This window comes from Lipophrys pholis (assembly GCF_963383615.2).
Source record: "Lipophrys pholis genome assembly, chromosome: 19".
Classification (NCBI taxonomy): Eukaryota; Metazoa; Chordata; class Actinopteri; order Blenniiformes; family Blenniidae; genus Lipophrys; species Lipophrys pholis.
Genome location: NC_137647.1, coordinates 3,135,757 through 3,154,751, shown reverse-complemented (window position 1 = coordinate 3,154,751; position 18,995 = coordinate 3,135,757). Strand labels below are relative to the sequence as shown.

The following is an 18,995-nucleotide window of genomic DNA, read 5'->3' as shown; positions in this document are numbered from 1 at the left end:
TCAGAAACCAGTTCAGAACCAGATGTGAAACCAGACCAAAACCAGGTCAGAAACCAGTTCAAAACCAGATATGAAACCAGTTCAAAATCAGATCTGAAACCAGACCGAAACCAGGTCAGAAACCACTTCAGAACCAGGTTTCTGTATATCTAGTTTTAGATTCTGCTTCTGTAACTTTTCTTTCCATTGATGACTTTAAATCTTGTTGAGTTAATTGATTGCCAATCGCTGATTAATCTGCTGTATTATTGTGTCTATTAATGTGAATAAATTGTGAAAGAATTCAAGTCATTAAAGCAAAATGAGCCAATAATTTCCTGGAAATAGTCAAAAATGAGGTTGGAATTCTGAGTTCGCCCCCTTGAGTCTTTATAAAGTGCATGTCAGTGAACCCAGAGAGGTTCAGGGTAAAGGGGAGCCTCGAAATGAAGATCTGAGTGTATGAAGCAAACCAAAACCACGTTATCGTCACAGTGTGTTAATCCAAGCTGCATTCCGGTTCCTTTCCTCATCTCCTCTGGATGATCAAACCCAGATTAGCGTTGCGCAACAAGTCCTCGATTCCCAAACGCGGTCTTTCCATTCGTCACGAGAGTTTCGACAGAGGTGGGCGTCTCCGGTGATGATCTGGGATGTCTTTTGTTTTGTTTGTTTGTTTGTTTGTGTCGGTCCCAGAATCCCAGGTGAGTCACTCTTCTGGATGATGAGCAGGCCAACATCAGCAACGTCGCCTCAATCCCACAAGTTTGGTGGTTTTTTTTTTGTTTTGCTGTTTTTTTAATCCAATTTCTTTTTTTTTTAAGAAGCGGGGAGCTCCTCGGCTCCCCTGCAGGTTTCAGTTGTCTGGAGAGGAAAAGAGAGAGAGAGAGAGAGAGAGAGAGAGAGAGAGAGAGAGAGAGAGAGGGACATGTGGGACAAGTCCAGTCTGGTCTCTCCTAAAGGACGAGCTGAGCCCCACCTACACCTCACATTCCTCTACAAATACCCCCGTCCTCTGCTGCACACTGGCTCAGTGGTGTGACACTAATCAACACCTTGACGGAACAAAGAAGAAGAAGAAGAAGAAGAAGCTCCACAGACTCGTCATCTTATTCCTTCAACTTCCACAAAGAGGTAGGCGTCCTTTTTTTTTTTTTTTTTTTTTCCCCCATTGATAAATACTTTTATTTCTAATTGCAGGAATGCAAAGAAAAACACAGAAAACGGGTTGATGATGCACTTTTAAATACGCGTTTCAGAACTCGTGCATGAGAACTCGTTTAAACCAAGAATACACATTTCAGCAGTAATCCTCACACGAGATTAGTTCTATTCCCTTAATCGTCCCCGAAAGTTCTCAACCATCACGTATGCTCTACACGCTTCATTTTTGTTAGTCGAGCACAAAGTCACCTCGAAGTTCCAGCCCTGCCTGCTTTACTGCTTCTCCTTTGTTGTGGTATTAGTCTTTAAGATGTACTTTTTCAGTTTGCCTCACACTGATATCATCAAAACAACAACATGTGATTTCTTTTCTGTGTATTTTCAGGGGATTAAAAAGAAGGAAATTGTTGCATCTATGAGGGTTTTAACTCATATGAAGCATAAAAATCCTCAATTTTAAACGCCTATATGAAGAAGAATTGATTAATCGAACAATAAAACAAAGAATTTCAGACTTTTTAACTTGATAAAGTTGTAAAAAAATACTTAAAACTAGTCTTTTGGCGTCTCGGTTATCATTTGAATGCAGTTTTTTTTTTTCTTCTTCTAACTTTATATTCAGTTTTTGAGCTTTTTAAATCGCGAATAAATGAGTGAAATGAAGAAAAACAAAAGGGGTTTGGAAGTGAGGAGACGAGGGAGCGGCCCACCGAGTCCTGGGTGGAGAACCTGGAGGCCCGGGCCTGTCCGGGCACGAGCCGCTCCTAAAAATGTAACCCCAAGCCACATCTTCTGTGTGTGTGTGTGTGTGTGTGGGTGTGTGTGTGTAGTGTGTGTAGTGTTCAGCTCCGTGATTACAAAAAGACAAAGCCCCGCAGATCCACCGCAGCGCTGAAGAAACAGCAATTTAATGCTTCCTCCATCCTGGATTAGTGGAGCGGCTCCTCCTCTCAGGCCGGGACAGGAAACACAGCATGAAGCAATAAGAACAAACAAAACAAAAACAAAAAAAACAATTATCAGCATTAAAATGTGGAAAATCAACATGTGCAACTCCAGACTGTAACAGATCGTAAATCCTCACATTAATGTGAGCAAGCTGAGGACTTAGAAGTAATCAGATTCATTCATTCAGATGACATTGATAAAACATTCAGTTTCGTGATCAACTGCCTGGAATTTATAGAAAAACACTTCATAGAAAACGTCTTGAAATGGAAACAAGACGGTCAAACCATGCCGTTTTAATGCTGATAAATGTGACCGTCTGAAACATCTGGAACAAAATGTTTCCGTGAGGAAACTTTAAGGGCCGGACGCTCCTGTCAAGTAAAATAAAAATTTGTATTTGAACCTAATTCAAACGTCATGAGTCCATATCTTTAGTTTTGTTTTAAAGTTTTGTTATAGTTGAGCCTTTTTCAGTGTAATACTGTACTGCAGCAAGCCACTAGAGGGCAGTAGGAGTACTTTATGCTTTTGTTCTAATGTCACATAATAGACATGATTTAAGTAGACACACACTCTTGATATGAGTAAATAACATATACATAATATATAATGGACATAGATATAATAAAAAATAGACTACACTTATATTATGTCTATGTGAATACTCTCCTTAGTGAATAGACAAAATATAAATACACATTTAAACAATTTCCCTCGGGATCAATAAAGATTTCCTATTCTATTTTATTTTATTCTATTGGCATAACATAACTAGATATGGAGACAAAATATGTGTAAATAAACACATACGCATAGATACATGAATAAACACATAGATTTAATATAAGTAAAAAAAAGAAACAAAGACATGATAAAAGTAGAAAAATAACATAATATATTATAAACTCACAGACATGAAATGAATAAACACACAGACATGATATAAGTGGATTTTTCATGGATGGGAGCGAGTTAAGCATCGCCGCCATCTTGGATGAGGACCCGCTTTGAGCATTAACTTTCTTTTGATGAAGGAAGTTGTGACGAATTTTTAAATAATCAATATTCACAGAATCTTGAAGGCCTTTTCACACCGTTTGATGTGTTTAAAACAGAAGACATGTAGTCATTATCATCGGTATTTACATATATCTATACTTCACATACATATATCAAACTTTTAGAAGTTTTGTCACTGTGTGCCCCACAGTGAGTACTTCCACTGTTATTGTATTTGGATTACTTGTTTGATCAGAGGCTGATTTAATTATTTTCTACACTTTGGACCCACTTTTGTTCTTCTCTGTGTTACTGGATGTCATTTAAACATACTTTAAAAAGGAGGAAATATCTCCAATCAGTGTTTAATTTTCTGAGCATTTCATCGAAATACAAAAAAATACTTAGACTTAGTCACTTAATTACGTTTATCATTTTTGACAGACTTTTAAAGAAAGAAAATAACACCTTTTAATGTTTTTTTCATGAAATCATCTAGATTACAGTGGCTAGTTTCTTCTTCAGAAAGAGGTGGGGTTACTCAGAGAGTTAATAATTGTTGTTTATTTTCTGAGGATATTTCATTGGTCATGAAGTAAGAAGTAACAAAAGTACTTAGGTTACAGTATTTGAATACTATTTTAACTCCATTACTCAGACTTTAATTTCCAGTTTTTAAAGTGCCTTTTATTTTATTTTGAAGTATATTTAAGGTGTCTTTTATGCATTGACATGAAAAAATTTAAATCGAATGTTTTTGTGAATAAATGAGATAATTATCTCATAATTATGAGAAAAAATTATATATATATAAAAAAAAATCTGGCTCTGTTTTTCTGTAATAATAAGATGTTTTTCTGGAAAAAATTTAAATCGGGTCTGTTTTTCTGAATTAATTAGATAATTATCTCATAATTATAAGAAAAAAATTATATATAAAAAACTTTGGCTCTGTTTTTCTGAATTAATGAGATGTTTTTCTGAAAAAAAAATTAGAATCTGGTCTGTTTTTCACAATAAATGAGATAATGTTTTTCTAAACATTTTTTAAAAACAGGTCTGTTTTTCTGAATTATAAAGATAATTATCTCATAATTATGAGAAAAAAAAAATCAATTAAAAAAATGTGGCTGTTTTTCTGAATTAATGAGATAATGGTTTTCTGATTTGTTTTTTTTTTAAAGAGGGTCTGTTTTTGATAATTATCTCCTAATTCTGAGAGACGCTTCCGTAATGTTTAACACGTGTTTTGTTTTGTATCTAGAATGGGATCTGCGGCGGTTCACATGGTGTGTGTGGCTCTGGGGGTCCTCGGGCTCATCGGGGCCATCGTGTGCTGCGCCGTCCCTCGATGGAAAGTGTCGTCCTTCGTGGGATCAAACATCGTGACCGCACAGGTAAACAACACATCTCCATATAGGGACAAACAATAGGGACATGCAGGTTTTTGTTTCTGCTACTTGAATTGCAGAAGCTTTACATACGTATATTATGTTCTGGGTGAAGTACAGTCAGTTTAACTTGGGAGTAAACCTCTTCGGTCGTCCTCTGTTTGCATTTCTTTTCTGTTGCATTGTGTATTTGGTTGACCAAATAAACTATCACTACTAAATGTTAAAACGTATACTCTAAAAAACACTTAATCATTTGTTAAAGGTTTTTTTTTTTTACAATTGTAAGAGTTGTTGAAATAATTAGAGGATAATATCCAGAAAAACATCCATAATTAGGACAAACAGTGAAATCTGATTTCATAGAATTTTACCATTAAATTAAAAACTGTGTTATTACAAGTACTTTTTCCTCACAGTAACAAATTATCAAATACATTTGCGATGATTTCCTGTCGGGAAAATGAGTTGATGAACTCGTTCGTGTGTGTGTGTGTGTGTGTGTGTGTGTGTGTGTGTGTGTGTGTGTGTGTGTGTGTAGAGCAGTCACGAAGGCCTGTGGACCAACTGCATTGTGCAGAGCACCGGCCAGCAGCAGTGTAAGAACTACGACTCCCTGCTGGTGCTGCCCTCTGACCTGCAGGCCGCCCGGGCCATGGTCATCATCAGCTCCATGCTGGCCGTCCTCGGCCTCCTCATCCTCTTCTGCGGCGCCGACTTCACCACCTGCGTGCAGAACGAGGACGCCAAGCCCAAGATCAACCTGGTGGCCGGCGTGGGCCTGCTGCTGTCCGGCCTGCTGCTAATCATCGCCGTCAGCTGGTCGGCACACAACGTGGTGCGGAATTTCAACGACCCGCTGGTGCCCTCGAGCCAGAAGAGGGAGCTGGGCGCGTGCATCTTCATAGGCTGGGGGGCCGGCGTGCTGCTCCTGCTGGGCGGCGGCCTGCTCTGCTGCTTCAGCAGGCCCCGGTCCGGCGGCTCGGGTGGCGCCGCCAAGTACTACAGCGGTGGCGCATCGGCTCCCGCCAAGAACTACGTGTAGACGAGACCAGAGGTCGTTTAAGAGCAGAAAGTGTGTAAATATTACAGGCTGATGAAAACGGTTGATTTCTATATTCGTAGTTAATCTGGGGGAATTGTTTTTTTTTTTTTAATAAAAGTGCCGGGGAAAGAAAGTTAGATTAGAATTTTTATCTCAACACATAGAGGATCCACGAACACCACGTCTCTGCTTCCAAACATCAGTAGTTTCACACGGTAAATAAATAAAGGTTAAAGGTCACGTTCAGCATGTTTGAAGCAGGTATCAGTTGTAATCTTGGCTGTTTACTTTTCAAAAAGTTTGTTTTTTGGAGTATCAATTATCAAACGCAAGCATGATTACTTATTTCCATTGAACTGAATCCTCTTAAGCTCCACAATCTGTCTCTCGGAGTCACAGAAATGTTGCATTTAATGAATATTTTTGCAAAAATTTGGACTAAAAGTGACAATTATCAAGCAGGACAAACACAAAACGTAAAAGTGACCAATGAATCTGACTCCCTCTCATCATCAAAGAACAAAATGAGAATTAATCCTTTGAATTATCCCATATTATGATGACTATTATCCACAAAGTCTATCTGGGTTCCAAAATGTCGGAGGTTCGGTTCACACTGGATGGTTTTTGTTTTTTCTCGATGTTTGTATCGTGTAAAAATGTCTGAGGATGTGTAACGTCACTATATTCTACCATCATCTAGTTTTCTCCCGTTTGTGGCTCTTAAAGGGTTAAAGACTCATATAGTTCCTATTTAAGACATAATTTGCTTGTTTTGTCTTTCACCGTTTTTTTTTTTTTAATCTTGTGTAATTTGAGAAATCTTTCAATATTTCACTTTTTGGTTTTTTGTCGTAGCAGCTTGTTTTTCGTTGCGTTTTTTAAATTTTGTGCGATGATAAATATGAGTGATTAAAAATTGGCCTTTTCAAATGAGGGTTTCATCTGTTTTGTTTTTTAAATGGGAACAAAAAAGGATTCAATATTGTTAATCTGAAAATACAGAGGACTTTATTCCAAATCAAAACATATATTAAAACAGGAAGTCTTTAAAGAAAAAAAAAAAGAAAAAGAAAAACAAATCAGAATCACTCAAACCAAACAAAGAAATCCAAGCTGTTTTAAAAACCCCCTGCTGTCTTTTTCTCTCCCTTTGTCTCACTGCACCCTGAAGTTGGTCTCCTTCCTCCCAGTTCTTCATCTTCTCCTTTAATCTGGATTAATGTTTGCTCTCCAGCTCACACACTCGCTTGGTCAGCTCCTCCACGGCCGCTTTCAGGTCCTTCACCTCCTGCTTCAAGGACTGGACATCCTGGGAGACAGTGTAATGGGATTACTTATAGGAGCACTGGTGCAGCTTTTGAATGAAGTGCAGGTATGAATTGATTGTAGAAATGATCAAACCAACTGGACAAAATGTGGAAATGGACGATTCCAATGAATTAAATTAAATTAAATTAAAGATTTAAAAAGTATGATTATATTACATTAAATTACAGTAAATAAATTCAATTAAAATTGAATAAACAAAAAAATTTATAAAAATATCACATGAAATTAAATGAAATAATGTAACTTTAAAATAAATAAATAAATAAATAAATAAATATAAAAAATTAAATAAAATTAAATAAAATTAAATTAAAATTAAAATTAAAATTAAAATTAAAATTAAAATTAAAATTAAAATTAAAATTAAAATTAAAATTAAAATTAAAATTAAATAAAATAAACCTCCAAATCTTGAGAATAGTGAAGGTGGTCTCCACTAAAAATAAAGATGGAAAGGTTTTTGTACAGTCCACAGGAAGCATGAAGAGAAAAATGAACATCATTATTACTGGGGCTTTTCTTGTTGAAGCAGAGTTGTAGTTTTTCAGTTAAGTATAGAAGCATAGACTGTGTTCTTAAAGTAGATGAAGTAGAGACTGACCTCACTGCCATTGTTCTGGCTCCCTGCAGTGGAGCTGGTGGTCTTCAGGAGACTCTTGACCACCTTGAACTCCTTGGCTTTAGTGGTTGTTACGAAGCCGTCCTTCAGGGAGATCAGGATGGGCTTCCCATCTTTTCCTTCAAACCACTGGTCTGCTTCCACCGAGGGCTCGGGGCCGCTGGTGTCCGGGTACAGATCCTCCTGGAAGAGATCCGACTTCCCGGCCACAGAGGAGCCAGTCAAACTCAGCCCTGAGGCAGGAAACCCAAATACCTCCCGATGCATAAAACACGTCTGAACTTTACCTTACGAGGCACCGTCATGACGATGGGCTCACATTTCCTCTCGTGGAGTTTGTAGAACCTGGAAGGAGAAAGACTGCGGGTCAGTTTGGGAAAGATTTGAAGCAGTTCTGGTCGGAAGAACTGTGTTTTGAGATACTGTCAGTTTGCTCCCAACTACCATCTGATATATTCACTGCAAATGTTACTAGTTTAGTTTACTTCAAAATGTAATCACCCAGAAATTCTGCAATAAAAGTATGTGAGTTGTTGCTATGTTATAGTTTTATTCTCCACCTATTTTATTTTCACAATAATTTCTTCTCAGAAATGAAAAAGGAAAAAAAAAAAACACGCTGGGAAAAAGCATTCCTCTGATTCCTGTGTCTTTACAGTTATACCTTCGGAAACAAGACAAGACGAAACAAGACGAAACAAGACGAGACGAAACAAAATAAGATGAAACAAAACAAGATGACAAGACACGATGAAACAAGAAGAGACGAGTCGAAACAAGACAAGACAAGACATATTATTGATACTCCTCCATGAAGGCGATATATTATGAGACAAAACAAGACAGGATAGGACAAGACAAGATGTTTGTATGCTGGAGAAAAAGCATCCTCTGATCTCCATGTTTTTACTGTTACCCTTTCCTGAAGATGAGACGAGACGAGACGAGACGAGACGAGACGAGACGAGACGAGACGAGACAACCTCACTGTCCTCGTAATTTACACTAAATTGAAATTTGTCTTTGCCTTGTGGCGCAAAAATATGTAACATAAAACCTTTGAGACACTCTGTGGTGGTTACCTGGCGATTTCACACTTGTTGACCTCCAGGCCCCTCTTGGGCATGTATCCCATCCCCTTCTGGCTCTCCTTGCTGCTGTACATGGACAGGTAGTGGACGTACGGAGCTTCGTCCGTCACCTCGAAGTAACGGATGCTGCTGTCCCCCTGTGAGCGCAAGCAGGACGAAGTCGGCTCTGATCAGCACCGTGGGGGTGAACAACCACGTTGTGAAATACGGTTGAGTCTAGTGACAGAGAGACAGCTGCCCTGGACGTCCGGCCTGACCTTCCCACAGAGGTAGACGACGCCGGTGTCCGGGTCGAAGAACGGCAGCAGGACGCCGCTGCTGGTGTCCAGCTCCACCAGGCTGAGCGGCTCGCCGAAGTTCTTCTGCTCAACACACAACCAGATGGACGCAGTCAGAACTCAGACATGTGGTGGTGAAAAGGCAGACTGCAGGTAATCCAGGGAGTTATCCAGGCTGAAACCTGGCTGTGGGGAAACTGCCATGTTGTAAACACGAGGTACTCCCTTGGGAAGTCTCCTACTTGCTTTCTTACAGCTGAGGGGAAAACTTGTTTGAATAACCAAAGGCAGGAGTAAATATTGTTTCAGTTTGTCTCATTATTATTTTAAAAGAAGAAACTCTCACAAAAACCTTGATTAACTGTGACACTCTTGTACAAATTAAACAAATTATTATTTATTTTTTTCAAACTGTCAATTCTTACTCACTGGGTCCCACAGCGCCACCTGCCTCTCACTCATGCGACTGAAGCCCGTGCTGAGGATCTTCCCGTCGCTAACGAACACGGCCCTGACGGGTCTGAAGCCTTCGTGAGGCTTCTCCTTCTCCTGAAGGGGAGGAAAGAAAAGAGGCAGTCGTCCACATACAGTCACATGATGGGTGCAAGTGATTTACACAGTCAGATTTATTCATCAATACACACACAAGAACAATAAGGTGTGTTTTATTGCCCTTGATCATATCGTAACTAAATCAAATAATTATATTTCATGCTATTGCATAAAATCTTATGCTAATATTTTGCATTATATTAAATTATATGGCATCAGATCAAATCTTAACGTACTGCAAGCTGTTATTTTGTGCTGCATCAGATTCTTTTCCATCAAAATTGTTTTGCATCGCATTGTATTACATCGACTAGTATAATATCAGACTCTATCGTACTCGATCTTATAGTATTGTGTTATCTTGTAATGTGTTACTTTGTGTTCTATTGTATTCTATTCTATAGTATATAGAAGACAAGACAGATATAAACATATTATTCTTAAACATAAAAAATACAACTTAAACATTTGTATTGTATCATATTGTATTCAAATGTATCGTATCATATATTGTATTGTAATGTATCGTATTGTATAATATCGTATTATATTGTATCATGTTGTATTATATTGTATTGTATCATACAGTATTATATTATACTGTATCATATTGTATTCTTTCATATTGTATTGTATTTAATCAATGAACACGAGATGAAATTACACCGTCTCCCATCGTATTGGACTACACAGCATTGCATGGCATCTCACTGTGTCACGTGACTTTGGGTCAAACGGGATCATGTCTGCGCTGCAGCAGGAGAACCTACGAAGATCACGGTGCCCTTGCGAGGGTCCAGCACTCGCAGGGACTTGTCCTTGCAGGTGGTGAGGATCATGGAGCCGTCCCTGTTCCAGCAGGCGCTGTAGATGAGGTCAGTGTGCACGCTGTCGATCCTCACCGCCGCCTCGCCCCGGGCCACGTTCCACAGGATCACCACGTTGTCGCAGCCTGTGAAGGGAAACGGACAGGGTGTAAGACGACCACAGGCCCAACAAGGAGAAAGACACATTCAAGGTAGTAGCAGGAGAAAAAAAGATATGCATGCACAGGCAGAACATGGAAACTCTACACTGAATCCAGTCACATTAAGTCTGGTCAATTAAACTATGAACAAGCATCTGCGGAGAAAAGGAAGTAACGCCGCACACAGGAAGCAGAACTTCATGAGAACAGAAAATGCACCGTCAGCCAACAAGTTGACACTAATTGCAAAATGAGGGGAATGATGTAGTTTTCTCATTGGGCCATTTCCCCCAAAATGTTTTTAAAATCTTTTTATTCCTAGCAATTTTCTAAATAATAATAATAATAATAATAATAATAATAATAATAATAATAATAATAATAATAATGATTTTAAAAAAGACCATTTAAATACAATTATATATTATTAAATTTTTTAATATATATATATATACATATATATAACAACAATAATAATTATGATTTAAAAAAAGTTCATTTAAATACAAATATATAATAATAATAATAATAATAATAATAATAATAATAATAATAATAATAATAATAATACCGTAATAACAAGTTGGATTGTTATTACAGTGTCTGTCAAAATAAAACTACCAAGTCTGCATGCGCAGCGTTTCTGCCACCGGCATGACAGTGGAGTTGCAGCGTTTTCAGCGGCTCCAAGCACCGTTGTCATGGAAACGAACACTCAAAACAAATGCTTTGCGTCGTCACTTCAAATCGTTGCCGTGTAAAGCCCTTTATGCACTTCCTGGTTCTATCAGTTGTCAGTTGTTGGTGAAATGAACAAGTGTGAGTGCTGATGAGGTCCACGTGACACCGTGAGCCGAAGTGTGAAGAGAGATGATCAGCGTTTGGTCTGAGGAGGGCGGGCGGAGGCTGTGAGCACTCCCTCCTCAGTAAAGCTGTTAACCTCACTGGATAAACTCCAGTTTTCCTGATGAATGTCGGCACACAGAAGTCCTGCGGTGGAAGTGGGGAGGGATACCTGCGCTCAGGAGCACGTTGCGGGCGGTGGGGTGCCAGCTCAGGATGCCCACACGTTTGGAGTGTCCCTCCAGTTTGACCACGGGATCAGTGAGTGAGGTGGTGAGGCCGGCCTCCGGGATCTCCCAAATCTGCTCGACACAACGAGATAGCTCAACGTGTTGGTCGGGAAAACATCACGTCGTAGTTCAGAGCGGAGAGGCAGAAAGTTAGAGCAAAGAGGAGAAAGTTAAAAATACATTTGTACTTCTTCGTCCTGGTAACTAATATATCTTTAAATCAAATATACCGGTATTTGTTTTATATGTCATTTATTTGCCTTTTTATCTCTCTATAATTTGACATTTGGTCCCAAGTGTGGAGTTAGCTAGAATAGAATAGAATAGAATAGAATAGAATAGAATAGAATAGCGCCAGACAAAAATGCTCAAACTTGGGACCAAATTTGAAATCATAGAGAGAAAATAAGACAAATAAAGTATATTTAATTTAAATATGTAATTCAAGTCAAATATTTGCTTTCTGTTGTTTGAAACTTTTTTTTATTAATCTAAACAGCATTTTGTTGAGTCAGTTTTCATAGAAAAATTAGAAAAACAATATCTATGATGTAAATTTAGATAAATATATATATTTTTCTTATTAGTTTGTTACAAACCAAGATAACATTTAACGCTTCGTACCAATACTAAAATAAATCCTCTTTTGCACATTTGATTTATGTCCAGTTAATACACTTGATCGTGCTTTTTCAGTCCCTAACTCACATGTTTACAAATAGCTGAACATAAATATCTGTAATTATGGTCAAATTTACATCAGGGAATTGAAACACGTGGCCGGCGGGCCAGAATCGGGCCTGCAGGAGGGTCCAGCCAGGCCCAAAGTGAAAACATAACAGATAAGACTTTAGATATGAAGATTTTCAGGATACATTTGTACTTTTTAGGCTCTAAATTGAATCGAATACATTTAAATGAGTATATTTGACTTCACATTGGATGGTCTCCATGAAACAAATGCATACAAATGTATTTATTGTGCTTGATTACACTATAAAAGATGTTTTATTCACTTCAGTTTAAACGGATTATCATTATCCGCCTCTGTAACATCAACACTGTTTAGAAAGACTTGAAAAAGAGGCTTTCCTTGTTGATGTCAGATGATGTGAAGCGAAGCTGTTAAAGATGTAACTGCATGAAGCAGACAGGAGAGGGAGACCGGAGCTCGGGGGAAAGGTGCATCTGATAACGCACATCCTGAAGTTCCTGTTTTATATGACAATGTCTTTTAAATGGACACTTCTAGTCCAACGGCACCATAAATACACATTTTAATTAAATTTTTTATCTGCTTTTTGTTTTATAATAAATAAATATATATATATGTTCCAAAAACAGACACCGCCTTTTACTCAAACATGAATAACTCATAAACAAATTCCTTTTTTCCACGTGGACCTGTTTCCAGGACCGCGGTGAAGGCGCTCTGGGGAGCTGATGGAGGTCAAGGGTCGAGCTCAGGGACCCACAGTGGTGACCTGTGGGACTCAAACCTGCAGACTTAAGATCACGTCTCTACCCTGTAGGCCATAATGACAAAACCTAAAATAAAGCTTTTTCTTTAAAGTCACCTCATGAGTTTATAATGTTTAAAAAAAAGCATCATATACCAAGAACAAACATGGAACACTGTCACAGTATAGAGCTTGTTGGCGTTTACACGTTTAAGTTTCAAGTGAAAACAAATTGCTTTTGCGTTTTTTGTTTTACAAAAGTTCAACGTTTTTAAAACAATGTCAGTTTACACAAAAACAGTGGAAACTCTGAAAACAATGTAGTTGGCATGTCGTGCCACTGCCCCCCGTGACAAGACGTATTCCAATAGTTTCAGATTTGATCAGCTATTTTTCATAATGATAAAACCTAAAATAAAGATTTTATTTATTTTGAGTCGTCTAATGAGTTGATGTGTACAGTCTGAAATAAATCAAGAACGAATCCTAAATCAAGAACATATTTGAAAAAAAAATACTCGTGACTGAGCGTTTCCGGGAAGCGACGTTTTCCCCCGTTCACACAAATAACGGAGTCCGAGCATTTTCGAAAAGTTGCACCTTGGGAGCTGTTTAGTAAAAATTGCATTTTCAGTGACTGCGAGCACCGTCTTCATGCAAACAGACACACAAAGCACAACAAAAGTTTTTTAATTTTCACTTGAAATCATAAGACGCACGTTTGTGTAAAAACGATGATGTCATCGCCCCGCCTCTCGACTTTATAGCCCCGCGACCCGCTCCGCTGCAGAAGCCACTGACGCTCATCGCTTTGGAAGCCGGATTTCTGGAAGGTGAGGACGAGCAGGACTGTCGCTTTGCGTCTTCTTCTACGTTTCTGCTGGATTTCTGTGGGCGGAGTTACAGCGCCACCTAAAGGCCTGGCATATGTGCGACTTGGTTTTATGTTCATAGTGACATGTGGACATTTTTTTTTTTGAAGAACGACGGGGAGAATGAAAAGACCGCTTTTTTTGGTACCGCTTTGTAGGGTCACAAATTCCCCGAACCCCTGGTTGCTTTGGCGCCTCGCCCTCACCATGACGCTGCAGTCCTCCGAGCCGCTGGCGATGATGTTGTCGTTGTGCGGGCAGAACTCGATGTCCAGCACCGGCCCGGTGTGGCCGCACACGGTGGGGTAGGACATGTCGATGCGGCCCGTCTGCAACACAAGACACAGTGGGAGTCAGCTGATCTGACGCTCGCAGCCCTCAATTACCCCCGATGTGGAGTGGGTAAGTGGGTTAGAGAGCAGGCCGGGGACGGGAGGAGTAAAACCCCCACAGGTCCGTTTGTTCCCTCCCGTCCCGGCCGGACTCACGCATGAGCGGCACGACGGGCGAGCCGCACGAACCCGCACGCCAACATCTACTGCTGCTCATTACATAAACCACATCTGGCTCCAGCCACGGTCCTGATCTGCTCTGAAAACGCGGCTGAGAAACAAATCAAACACGTGTTTTTTTTTATTTGTTCCCTGCAATTTTATGCCCACTGGCCCCTTCACTCATTTCTGTCCTCGGAGAGTTCCATCCTGCACCAAAGACCGTGAGTAATCCCACTTCTGCAGGCTTCACGTTCAGAAGTCACGTTCATGACACATTCAAAACACAGAATGTGAAGCAACATGACGCTTTTTAGAAACAGAGATGATCAGAATTACTCATATCAATGGTTCAGAATACTAAAATTCTATTTAGTGATTTTAATGTAGCGGGATTTCGTTACAATTTAGTGGTGTTAGTGGAGGAAGATGCTCTATAATCTGGATGTTAGTTGAAGGAAGATGTTCTATAATCTGGATGTTAGTTGAAGGAAGATGCTCTATAATCTGGATGTTAGTTGGAGGAAGATGCTCTATAATCTGGATGTTAGTTGAAGGAAGATGCTCTATAATCTGGATGTTAGTTGAAGGAAGATGCTCTATAATCTGGATGTTATTTGGAGGAAGATGCTCTATAATCTGGATGTTAGTTGGAGGGAGATGCTCTATAATCTGGATGTTAGTTGACGGAAGATGCTCTATAATCTGGATGTTGGTTGGGGGAAGATGCTCTATAATCTGGATGTTAGTTGGAGGAAGATGCTCTATAATCTGGATGTTAGTTGAAGGAAGATGCTCTATAATCTGGATGTTAGTTGGAGGAAGATGCTCTATAATCTGGATGTTAGTTGAAGGAAGATGCTCTATAATCTGGATGTTAGTTGGAGGAAGACGCTCTATAATCTGGATGTTAGTTGGAGGAAGATGCTCTATAATCTGGATGTTAGTTGGAGGAAGACGCTCTATAATCTGGATGTTAGTTGGAGGAAGATGCTCTATAATCTGGATGTTAGTTGGACGAAGATGCTCTATAATCTGGATGTTAGTTGAAGGAAGATGCTCTATAATCTGGATGTTAGTTGGAGGAAGACGCTCTATAATCTGGATGTTAGTTGGAGGAAGATGCTCTATGATCTGGATGTTAGTTGGAGGAAGACGCTCTATAATCTGGATGTTAGTTGGAGGAAGATGCTCTATAATCTGGATGTTAGTTGGAGGGAGATGCTCTATAATCTGGATGTTAGTTGACGGGAGATGCTCTATAATCTGGATGTTATTTGGAGGAAGATGCTCTATAATCTGGATGTTAGTTGGAGGAAGATGCTCTATAATCTGGATGTTATTTGGAGGGGGATGCTCTATAATCTGGATGTTAGTTGAAGGAAGATGCTGTATAATCTGGATATTATTTGGAGGAAGATGCTCTATAATCTGGATGTTAGTTGGAGGAAGATGCTCTATAATTTCAATGTTTGTGTTTCTTGAAAGATTCAAGATTCAACAAGAAGCAGTAACAAAACCAAAAAAAGACAATTGATCACCAATAAATATCTTGAAAATAAATCTAAGGTTTTGACAATGATAATGACAATTTGTTCTGAAAATGTTATTCCAACTAAATTCTTCATGCTTAACTACTTAAATTATGTAAAACCAAACTGATAAATCCTCGCTATGACTCGTGTAATGTAGATTTATTCTGCCAGCTTCATCCTGATAAAGTAACTTTTCAGTGAATCGTGTTGGTTTGGGGATTAGAATAAAACCGGATTTCACAACCCTCTAGGGACACATAGAAAACCTGCAGGTGTTTTACTGAGTTGCCAGACTTTGACAAACAATAAAATGCAGTAAAGCAGAAGGTTCAGCTGCAGGAGAGAACACAGAGCCGCAGGGTTGAAGCCACATCCTGTCCTCTGGCGCTGAACCGTCAACGAACTCCAAATATGGTGAAAAGTTCTCGACGGCAGCGCCACTGACGTGTAGAAACACTGAAAAGACGGCGTCTAACTTCCTTATTCAGCCGCGCATGCCACGGCGGCTGCCGTCATTCAAATTTGAACCACCAAACGTTGAATTCTACAGGTTGCACGTGAAGCCGTCCGCACATCAGCACAAATCCCGGGGACTCACCTTGCTCAGGGGCAGCACCATGAAGGCCCCCCCGCCGCTGGCGTCCACGATCATGGCCACGAACTTGGGGTTGACGGTGCAGAAGTTGCTGTCCCAGGTCATCTGGGAGATGCGGATGTCGTCGTAGCATTGGTCGGCTTTCACCGCCTGGCCGAAGACGTGGCGGAACTTACTGGACCTCACAACCTTCCTGGACATGGTGAACTGCTGGAGGGAGCAGAGGGGTGGTGGTGGTGGTGGTGGTGGTGCAAAATAAAACTCAGATGGTTGAAAGACACAACAAGCCAAAACAAAAGAGGAAGCAGCAGAAGCTTTCACAACGGCTTCCTCTGCACCGTCTGCACTCCTTCTCTCTTTTCATGCATGCAGGAAAATGTGCATATAATCTACACCGAGACGGAAGCAGAATTCTCTTATCCTCCGTTTGAGCCGCATCAGGCCTAAAAAGGTAAAAAAAAATAAAATAAAAAAAAGTTGCAAAAACAGAAGTTTCCCCGCTTCTGTCAGAGCGAGTAACCAAACCACAGACCTCCCCGGTTCTCTGCCCTGACCCAACGACTCCCTCGCCCCACCGTGACGTCCCCACAGGTGGAACACGTATTGAAGGAAGTAGCTCGTGCAGGGGATGAAATCATCCAGCAAAAAACACGCAGGAGGATGTAAAACAAACCGAACGCCCGCCGCTTTACCTCCATTTGTAGAGCCGACTTCCTGAAATGTGCAGCCGCGCCTCGGCTCCGACTGACTTCTGCCGCCTGGGCATCACAAGACCCTCTCCGGCTGCTCGGTCACTTAATTCAATAACCTTTTTTACAGGGCGAGCCGTAATTTTATCAGCGCACTAAATGCATGGCGATGATCGGTCTGTGGGGCCCGCGGATGGAAAACACGGTCCCGCGCGAGAGCAGGAAGCAGGAGAACACTCAGAACACGACGGAGAAAGATGCTCGACCACAAATCGTTGCTTCGTTTGGGTTTTCTCTTTCTTTTTCCGTTCCTGATGAACTGGAGGTGTGATGTTTGGAGCGGAGGAGCGAGCTGCATGGCGGGAGGACGCTGCAAGGCCTTACCTGGGAGTCGCGCAGGCCGGATTCAGATCAGTGCACCAAACAGCACTGCAAGCCACCGGAGTGAGCAGCTCGGAGGAGACGGGAGGTTAAAGTACATCACAGAGCAGCGTGGAGGAAGTGAGAGCTTCGAACCGAGGTGGAAGTGGGAGGCGTCTCTTCTTTGGCATTTTGCGAGTGACGGCACCGCGAGGGGAAATCACAATGTGGAGAAAACATCGAATCGAGACGCTCGGCTCGTTAAGGCCACCCATGAAAAATAAAAAGATTGAAGGATTGAAGGTAGAGGGTTTTTTTTAATCTTGCACTTTGAGTAAAAAGTTGGAAATGTCTTTCAGGCAGTTTCAGTTCAGAATCGACTTCAGTAAAACAGAAATTCACAAACACAGTGAAGTTATCAGACTTTGAAGAGAGTGATCGGAATGGACCAGAGGAAACGTTTCTACTTCATTCTCAATAGTACATTTTGATCAAATTTTCGAAGTGCATTATGAAAAAAAATTTTTTTTTTAAAATCAAACATTTTATTTTGACTTTTCTTCTCGATGTGCAGGATGAAAAATAAATTTTTTAACATTGTAATAAAAAAAACCCTGACATTGTATTGCAACTTGTTTTGAAGTGCAAGATGAAATTTTTTTTTTTAAAAAACTCTGATTTAATTTATTTTTTTATTTTTTTATTGCATGATGGGGAAAAAATATGAAAAAATCTCAACATTGTATTTCTCATTTTTCCGTCATAGAAAAAAAAAAATCTCTATAATATATTCCAACTTTTCTTTCAAAATACATTATGAAAAAAAGAGGAAAAAATATGTCCACATTGTATTTCAACTTTTTTCCCCCCGAAGTGCCTGATGGGTAAAAAAAAAAAGGTCTCTCTTCTATCATTTGCTTTTCTCATGAGTGTCCTTCATACTCTTCCCTACATCATCCCTTCACTCTAACAGAGACCAAAAGTTTTAATTAATTATTAAAAGATGCATTGTTGACAGCAGAGCTGCAGTTTATCCTGAAACATTCCTGTGAATCCAGTTACTAAAGACCCAGTCAAAGTGAACTTCAGTTATTTATTTACAATATTTGCACCGTAAACCTTCAGCAGCGGGGTAGTGGTAACTACTCTCGCCTCTGGTTCAGGTTTTGTCATCTTTTCTGCGTTGAGTTTGCACGTTCTTTACATTTTCAGCAGTCTGGATTCTTCCCATAGTCCAAAATACGGATGTCCGAGGTTATTTAGTGGCTCTAAATCTCAAGTGTGTTTGTTTGTCCCGAGTTGGATGAACACAGATGGATATTGTGATCTGATTAAATTGTTTTAACATTGACAACATGCTCTTATATTGAACTGGAGGACTTGAAAAAGCCAGTTTGAGGGCATAGAAACAGCGTTGAATTAAATCAATGATCTTTAATTTTCTATGATAATTACACTGAAGTTAAAAACACAAAAGCTTTGGGCAGTTTTTGTTTCTGCTCTTGAATTTAGAAAAGTTAAGTTTAGTTTTTTTGACATCTGGCACAAGCTT

General features: G+C 39.8%; 2 protein-coding genes across 4 annotated transcripts; one reads left to right on the top strand and one right to left on the bottom strand.

Annotated features, from left to right (window-relative positions):
- The first annotated feature begins 581 nt into the window (after positions 1 to 581).
- cldni (claudin i) lies at positions 582 to 6,665 on the top strand. 2 transcript variants are annotated; one of them, XM_080488686.1, is made up of 4 exons: positions 582 to 683; positions 804 to 1,113; positions 4,358 to 4,490; positions 5,026 to 6,665. In XM_080488686.1, exons 3-4 carry the CDS (start codon positions 4,359 to 4,361, stop codon positions 5,527 to 5,529), a joined length of 636 nt encoding a protein of 211 aa, XP_080344812.1. In that variant the 5' UTR covers positions 582 to 683; positions 804 to 1,113; position 4,358; the 3' UTR covers positions 5,530 to 6,665. The 2 variants fall into 2 exon arrangements, with proteins under 2 accessions (XP_080344812.1, XP_080344813.1); XM_080488687.1 differs by having other exon boundaries at positions 641 to 683; positions 807 to 1,113.
- On the bottom strand, positions 6,524 to 17,592 carry coro1a (coronin, actin binding protein, 1A). Of its 2 annotated transcripts, none has more exons than XM_080488684.1 (11): positions 17,468 to 17,592; positions 16,398 to 16,604; positions 13,980 to 14,102; positions 11,384 to 11,513; positions 10,172 to 10,353; positions 9,279 to 9,398; positions 8,829 to 8,933; positions 8,563 to 8,708; positions 7,768 to 7,825; positions 7,463 to 7,678; positions 6,524 to 6,841 (listed from the first exon to the last, which is right to left on the bottom strand). In XM_080488684.1, the coding sequence occupies exons 2-11, from the start codon at positions 16,593 to 16,595 to the stop codon at positions 6,749 to 6,751; spliced, it is 1,371 nt and encodes a 456-aa protein (XP_080344810.1). In that variant the 5' UTR covers positions 16,596 to 16,604; positions 17,468 to 17,592; the 3' UTR covers positions 6,524 to 6,748. The 2 variants fall into 2 exon arrangements, with proteins under 2 accessions (XP_080344810.1, XP_080344811.1); XM_080488685.1 differs by having other exon boundaries at positions 16,398 to 16,601; positions 17,468 to 17,576.
- Positions 17,593 to 18,995: the final 1,403 nt, after the last annotated feature.

Bases quoted from the DNA above. Each gene is read 5' to 3' on its own strand.
- cldni (XM_080488686.1), top strand. From the start codon at position 4,359: ATGGGATCTGCGGCGGTTCACATGGTGTGTGTGGCTCTGGGGGTCCTC. The intron at 4,491-5,025 runs GTAAACAACACA...GTGTGTGTGTAG, and splicing joins CAAACATCGTGACCGCACAG to AGCAGTCACGAAGGCCTGTG.
- coro1a (XM_080488684.1), bottom strand. From the start codon at position 16,595: ATGTCCAGGAAGGTTGTGAGGTCCAGTAAGTTCCGCCACGTCTTCGGC. The intron at 8,934-9,278 runs GTGAGTAAGAAT...TGTGTTGAGCAG, and splicing joins AGGTGGCGCTGTGGGACCCA to AAGAACTTCGGCGAGCCGCT. The intron at 7,679-7,767 runs GTAAAGTTCAGA...GTGGCCGGGAAG, and splicing joins TCATGACGGTGCCTCGTAAG to TCGGATCTCTTCCAGGAGGA.